The sequence below is a fragment of the Echinococcus granulosus genome, assembly GCF_000524195.1.
Source record: "Echinococcus granulosus chromosome Unknown EG_S00086, whole genome shotgun sequence".
Taxonomy (NCBI): Eukaryota; Metazoa; Platyhelminthes; class Cestoda; order Cyclophyllidea; family Taeniidae; genus Echinococcus; species Echinococcus granulosus.
In genome coordinates this window covers 352,934-360,395 of record NW_020170466.1, presented here as the reverse complement: position 1 = coordinate 360,395, position 7,462 = coordinate 352,934, and the positions used below count along the sequence as shown (strand labels likewise).

The 7,462-nt window shown below is 41.0% G+C and overlaps 1 protein-coding gene across 1 annotated transcript; it reads left to right on the top strand. All coding sequences in view use genetic code 11, as the record gives it.

Annotated features, from left to right (window-relative positions):
- Positions 1-1,425: 1,425 nt before the first annotated feature.
- EGR_07783 (hypothetical protein) lies at positions 1,426-2,253 on the top strand (the record flags this gene model as incomplete). Its single annotated transcript, XM_024497032.1, has 3 exons — positions 1,426-1,450; positions 1,906-2,052; positions 2,150-2,253. The coding sequence occupies 3 exons, from the start codon at positions 1,426-1,428 to the stop codon at positions 2,251-2,253; spliced, it is 276 nt and encodes a 91-aa protein (XP_024348586.1).
- Positions 2,254-7,462: the final 5,209 nt, after the last annotated feature.

The window sequence follows — 7,462 nt, the reverse complement described above, 5'->3', positions numbered from 1 at the left end:
TCTTTGTCGCATACACAATTATTAGTTCAGTGATACCAAGTTTTCGGAAGTTGGTTAAAACTCACAAGCAATTGCCCACTAGCAGCAATAGCATTATGTTCCTTTGCCAGGTAGAAAAGAGCATGCAGGATTTTTCTGAGCCCATTGTGAGAAATGCGCCTTACCCCAGTAGCCCTCCCTTGCCACGGTTATTGCCACTTCCATGTTTGTTTGCATTGAACCTCCAAAAATGCAAAATTAGGGGAGTGGAATTTTTGATTGCTGGATAACAAAGCAAGGGTTGTCACTGAAAAGAAAAAATTTTATCGAAAACATTGAAAAGGAAATCAAACTGATGATTTTTTGAACCGTGGAGCAGAATAGATCAGTACAGTAAGAAGAGGAAGACAAGTGAAGGATCTCCTCCTTAAGCTGACTGACTTGCTTTCATCAATAGGAAGTACTAATAAACACACTCCGCAGAAACTATTTCGTGTGTGAAGCAGAGGCTCGTCAGTTGCAGAAAGGTGAGAGGAGAGGAGAGTTTAGAAGGGGGTGGGAGGAGAGGACAAAGTAGGAAATGGGTGTAGAGTTGTGTAGGTTAGGCCACTACGTTACAGGCAATTTGTGCGACGCATTGCTAAGTGCACAGCTAAACTATTTTTTACGTAAAAATTCAAAATACTGCAATTAATGAGTAGTGACCAACATTTCGAGGCTCAGTAGTGGTGAACAAAGTTACGCAATTGTCAAATGTAGGAAAGTAGGGCGTCTCATTTGTGAACGAGCAAAAACCAGTAGTATCTACCGGATACCAGCACGGTATGCACATCCACTTTGATCGTCTTCCATGTCATTACCGTGTCGTTGCATTCCCCATCTTTCATCAATGGCACCACCCACTGCTTTTGACACTGAAATCATCCAATTTTTCGACTACTATTTGAAGGGCCTTTCTGTCAATAAAGACGAATTCTTGTGCACTTAATTACCCTGTTTACATGATTTGTGTCATCTCCAAAGAACTTCGAGCCTGCCATAATCAGTCCGACTGACGTGTGCTATTTCAACTCAGTTTATCCCGCTTTTTCAAGGTGCAGACATCAATTCCTGTCTTTAGAAAATAAAGGGTCGGTTATATGCCAAGAAATGGTAAATTTGGAATCCGAGAAGTAAGGTTACCTTCAGAATGAAAAAGACCGAAGTGTCTATTAAGAAGTAAGGTTGTTTGGCATTCATAACAGTAAATGGTGATCCGGTAAATCAGGAAGAGAAAGAGGCTATTATTTACCACAAGCTATGTCCCCGTCACTTTAAATTTTTCCACAGTGTTTTGTTAAATACGAACATGAAAAATGCAGTTAGTTTCTGTTTTAAAAATTACAGCCGATATTACAGCTTGAATGAATGCAGGTCTAATTTACAATCAGAGCAAGTTTTGGTAGTATGAATCATCCTGAGATGCGCGAAAGTAATAAAATACCCGATTTCATACCGTTTTTCATTCTAAGAGAGTAAAACTGGTGTCTTTAATGAAATTTTGTATTTTCGAATCGTTAAACAATTTCAGTTTCCCTATCAGAGAGCACTGACAGAAGCTATCGAATCCATTAATCCTGCCTCCTTCAACTTGTTGTTAGTTCATTCTTCTTCCTTTGTTTTTAACATTTTAGCATTAAAACCTAAGTTCGATAAAGTTAAAACCGCTACCATTTAGGACATACTTTGTGCACATCCATTGCCAACTCATCACTCATCATGGTTAGGTAATTTATGCAATGTAGCCCTATATCAACATGTCTTGTGACCAACCAGTCTTTGTCAAACCCCTCACTAAAAAGGAAGACCTGAACACATTGTGACAAATGTGACATTTATTTTGTTAGCAGACTCTATCCTTTTATTTGCACGTGACTTGATGTAAAGATGGTGAGCTGCCTCTATTGAAGGCCGCCACGTGTGGTCCTGATCGGGCAATGTACGTCATCCGCAATCATGGTATGTCAGTCACTGCCACATCTGCAGAAGATAACATGACACTCCACTGGGTGGCAGGTATACCTAACACAAATTGTGTGTATCTGCACTTGCAGCCTGGAATCCCCATGGATAGCTTCAATCACATACAATTCACACCCTGAAGGTGTGCTGTTTTTCTACGGACACACAGATCTTGTGAGATATCTGATCCTGTCGGGTGCCTCCACGACGCCCGAGGTGAACATTCATGTTGAGTCAGATCTCACTTTGGCCTCCCATACGGTTGGTGGCTAGCGTGGAGTTAAGAATTCGTCACTCTGTTTCCTAAAATATGTGTAAGTGATACTCACTTGTAGATGCCATCAAAGCTATCCTAACAGCAGGTGAATAGCACTTCCTCCTCAACTTGACCTCCATACTCATTTTCCTGGCTGAGACACAACAACCTGGAGCAATGCTGCGTACGACCCACTGCTGATTTTTCAACACCATATCTGTTGTCACTTGACAGACATCATCAATCTACCTGCTTGATGCATTTAGTGCCAAATAGCCATGTATGCATGCAATTTGTAGCTGTGACGAAAAAAGGGGCAGTGAATTAAATGTCATGAGTGTTACAGCATGGACGAGTAGTGAAACGTGAAGTTCTTGATCACCTTTGTTGGATAGACTTAAAAAGAGCTGGGAATCCTCTGCTGGGAGCAAATCGCAAGAGAGCAGTTTAGTTCTACATGTCAGCTTGTCAGCAAGCCATATAGACCGATTGATTGATAAAGTTAAGCAGTTTCATTCACTACTATGCAATCGTAATTTCTGCTCAGAATAGGGGCTTGTGACCCTTCTTGTATTTATGTGCGTGAACTGTCTCCGAGATATATGCACTTGTCAATGAGATGCTTTTCTTTTCAGTGGTCAGGGATCGTTGGGATAGACTTAAAGTGCATTTTAGGGAGATCTAGTGCACCATATTGAGTAAAGGGAATAAAAAGTGATTGAATCTGAGAGCACTGCATGCTGTCAATAGCCTCCTCCACCTTCTCTTTCTAACTCTTCTCATCTCCTCTCGGCACAACTTATCTCATCCCAGTTCATCAGGCATATCGGCAATAGGGAAGCTTTTTGGTTTGTCCATATAAACACCCCTTTAATGAAGAGAACTCACAGTCTAAATGACATTTTCTGCAGTGATTGTCCTAGTGCGCGCATTTGTGAGCCCTCTGGCCGATCTTAGCAGTGTCATGATCAGCCACAACACTGAAAATACGTGGGACCACCGCTCCCTTCTCTTTCTAACACCAGCAGTTACGTGCGGACTCACCTCACCTTATTCCATTTCACCTCACAACCCAACTAACTCAGACGTGTTGCAGTGATGCACTCATGCACACACAAGCACCAGATCATAACGCTGACCTTTGGGACAGGGCGGAATTGACTGAACAACCTCCGTACCTAGATGACTTTCACTCCCCACCTTTCCATTTGTAAAAGCCGTATTCAAATTACATGAAACTGGAAATAACTTCGACGGAAGAAGCACAGATGGAAAAGAGAGCACTTCTTGTGACGTGTTGCTATATGCGCGCACATACTACTTTTTAGCTAGAATATGAAAACAATGCGCACTGTTGCTGTTAGGCAGTCGTTTTTGAATTGTTAGCAACCTTTGTAAGCTTGGCACCAATGGATGGAAACTATGTAGACGAACAGGTTGAGGACCGTGTGGCATGGACACATGGAATCTCTCAGTTTTTCAATTTTACCCTAAGGTGTGGCATTTGCGCCACATTGCCAACAGTGTTTTGCATGATTGTGTTATTTGCGCTTTCACACTTCTGCTCTTATCTCTTTATATTTTGGAAGCACTTGGAACGATATATCAATCATCTGCTCCACTTTTTATTACATTCTTACTGAGCTCTTTTTGCCTCACTTATGTATCACTAAATATACTACTTATGTCGAATGAGGTGGGGCAATACCTTGTACACTATCATCACGATTGTAGGGCTGAAGTATGCGTGGAGACCTTGGAAGGGTTGCAATTTGAGGTCAGATATGCTTTGTAATAATTTCTTGATGTAATTTATTGGATTTTCTTTTAAATCTTTAATAATAAATTACCAAATTGGAGTTTCTCTGTCAAGGATTTAACTTTCGTATGCCTAAGTAGTCTCCGAAAGTTCTCAACTCTCACCATACACTTTGCTTCTAGATTTTGTACTTGCTAATATATCCTATTTTTGTATTCTAAAAGTGTGGATTGTTATTTGATTTTTAAAAAGATGGATATAATGAAGCGGAAAGCACAAACTGTTGATTTGACCGAATATGATGTACGCAGAGATCTCCCAAGGTGACATTTTATAGGAGTAATGAATCTGAGAGCAAAATAAGCTACTATGATTATTAATTAATGCCACCTAACCGTCAAGAGTGGTGAACTACTTTAGTGTTGGCAGTTTCTGAATCTGTCAACCGGTGAAGCGCATTTAGGTTGACCAAACTGGATCACAATGCACTGCCAGCATTCGAGCCACATTGCCCATTCCGTCAATGGAGCACATCATCCTCTGCCTTATTGGTAAGAAAGATTGCAAACTGTCGCAATCTTTGTCGCATACACAATTATTAGTTCAGTGATACCAAGTTTTCGGAAGTTGGTTAAAACTCACAAGCAATTGCCCACTAGCAGCAATAGCATTATGTTCCTTTGCCAGGTAGAAAAGAGCATGCAGGATTTTTCTGAGCCCATTGTGAGAAATGCGCCTTACCCCAGTAGCCCTCCCTTGCCACGGTTATTGCCACTTCCATGTTTGTTTGCATTGAACCTCCAAAAATGCAAAATTAGGGGAGTGGAATTTTTGATTGCTGGATAACAAAGCAAGGGTTGTCACTGAAAAGAAAAAATTTTATCGAAAACATTGAAAAGGAAATCAAACTGATGATTTTTTGAACCGTGGAGCAGAATAGATCAGTACAGTAAGAAGAGGAAGACAAGTGAAGGATCTCCTCCTTAAGCTGACTGACTTGCTTTCATCAATAGGAAGTACTAATAAACACACTCCGCAGAAACTATTTCGTGTGTGAAGCAGAGGCTCGTCAGTTGCAGAAAGGTGAGAGGAGAGGAGAGTTTAGAAGGGGGTGGGAGGAGAGGACAAAGTAGGAAATGGGTGTAGAGTTGTGTAGGTTAGGCCACTACGTTACAGGCAATTTGTGCGACGCATTGCTAAGTGCACAGCTAAACTATTTTTTACGTAAAAATTCAAAATACTGCAATTAATGAGTAGTGACCAACATTTCGAGGCTCAGTAGTGGTGAACAAAGTTACGCAATTGTCAAATGTAGGAAAGTAGGGCGTCTCATTTGTGAACGAGCAAAAACCAGTAGTATCTACCGGATACCAGCACGGTATGCACATCCACTTTGATCGTCTTCCATGTCATTACCGTGTCGTTGCATTCCCCATCTTTCATCAATGGCACCACCCACTGCTTTTGACACTGAAATCATCCAATTTTTCGACTACTATTTGAAGGGCCTTTCTGTCAATAAAGACGAATTCTTGTGCACTTAATTACCCTGTTTACATGATTTGTGTCATCTCCAAAGAACTTCGAGCCTGCCATAATCAGTCCGACTGACGTGTGCTATTTCAACTCAGTTTATCCCGCTTTTTCAAGGTGCAGACATCAATTCCTGTCTTTAGAAAATAAAGGGTCGGTTATATGCCAAGAAATGGTAAATTTGGAATCCGAGAAGTAAGGTTACCTTCAGAATGAAAAAGACCGAAGTGTCTATTAAGAAGTAAGGTTGTTTGGCATTCATAACAGTAAATGGTGATCCGGTAAATCAGGAAGAGAAAGAGGCTATTATTTACCACAAGCTATGTCCCCGTCACTTTAAATTTTTCCACAGTGTTTTGTTAAATACGAACATGAAAAATGCAGTTAGTTTCTGTTTTAAAAATTACAGCCGATATTACAGCTTGAATGAATGCAGGTCTAATTTACAATCAGAGCAAGTTTTGGTAGTATGAATCATCCTGAGATGCGCGAAAGTAATAAAATACCCGATTTCATACCGTTTTTCATTCTAAGAGAGTAAAACTGGTGTCTTTAATGAAATTTTGTATTTTCGAATCGTTAAACAATTTCAGTTTCCCTATCAGAGAGCACTGACAGAAGCTATCGAATCCATTAATCCTGCCTCCTTCAACTTGTTGTTAGTTCATTCTTCTTCCTTTGTTTTTAACATTTTAGCATTAAAACCTAAGTTCGATAAAGTTAAAACCGCTACCATTTAGGACATACTTTGTGCACATCCATTGCCAACTCATCACTCATCATGGTTAGGTAATTTATGCAATGTAGCCCTATATCAACATGTCTTGTGACCAACCAGTCTTTGTCAAACCCCTCACTAAAAAGGAAGACCTGAACACATTGTGACAAATGTGACATTTATTTTGTTAGCAGACTCTATCCTTTTATTTGCACGTGACTTGATGTAAAGATGGTGAGCTGCCTCTATTGAAGGCCGCCACGTGTGGTCCTGATCGGGCAATGTACGTCATCCGCAATCATGGTATGTCAGTCACTGCCACATCTGCAGAAGATAACATGACACTCCACTGGGTGGCAGGTATACCTAACACAAATTGTGTGTATCTGCACTTGCAGCCTGGAATCCCCATGGATAGCTTCAATCACATACAATTCACACCCTGAAGGTGTGCTGTTTTTCTACGGACACACAGATCTTGTGAGATATCTGATCCTGTCGGGTGCCTCCACGACGCCCGAGGTGAACATTCATGTTGAGTCAGATCTCACTTTGGCCTCCCATACGGTTGGTGGCTAGCGTGGAGTTAAGAATTCGTCACTCTGTTTCCTAAAATATGTGTAAGTGATACTCACTTGTAGATGCCATCAAAGCTATCCTAACAGCAGGTGAATAGCACTTCCTCCTCAACTTGACCTCCATACTCATTTTCCTGGCTGAGACACAACAACCTGGAGCAATGCTGCGTACGACCCACTGCTGATTTTTCAACACCATATCTGTTGTCACTTGACAGACATCATCAATCTACCTGCTTGATGCATTTAGTGCCAAATAGCCATGTATGCATGCAATTTGTAGCTGTGACGAAAAAAGGGGCAGTGAATTAAATGTCATGAGTGTTACAGCATGGACGAGTAGTGAAACGTGAAGTTCTTGATCACCTTTGTTGGATAGACTTAAAAAGAGCTGGGAATCCTCTGCTGGGAGCAAATCGCAAGAGAGCAGTTTAGTTCTACATGTCAGCTTGTCAGCAAGCCATATAGACCGATTGATTGATAAAGTTAAGCAGTTTCATTCACTACTGACAGATAATATGGGTAGTTTTGCCGAGGAATTTCAACTTGAACTCTTGGTAAGTTTGCGCATTTATCAGGAAACCACCTCTGTAAGCGGAGTCATAGAATTAGCAATAGAGGGAAGTGGTGGCGTGCCA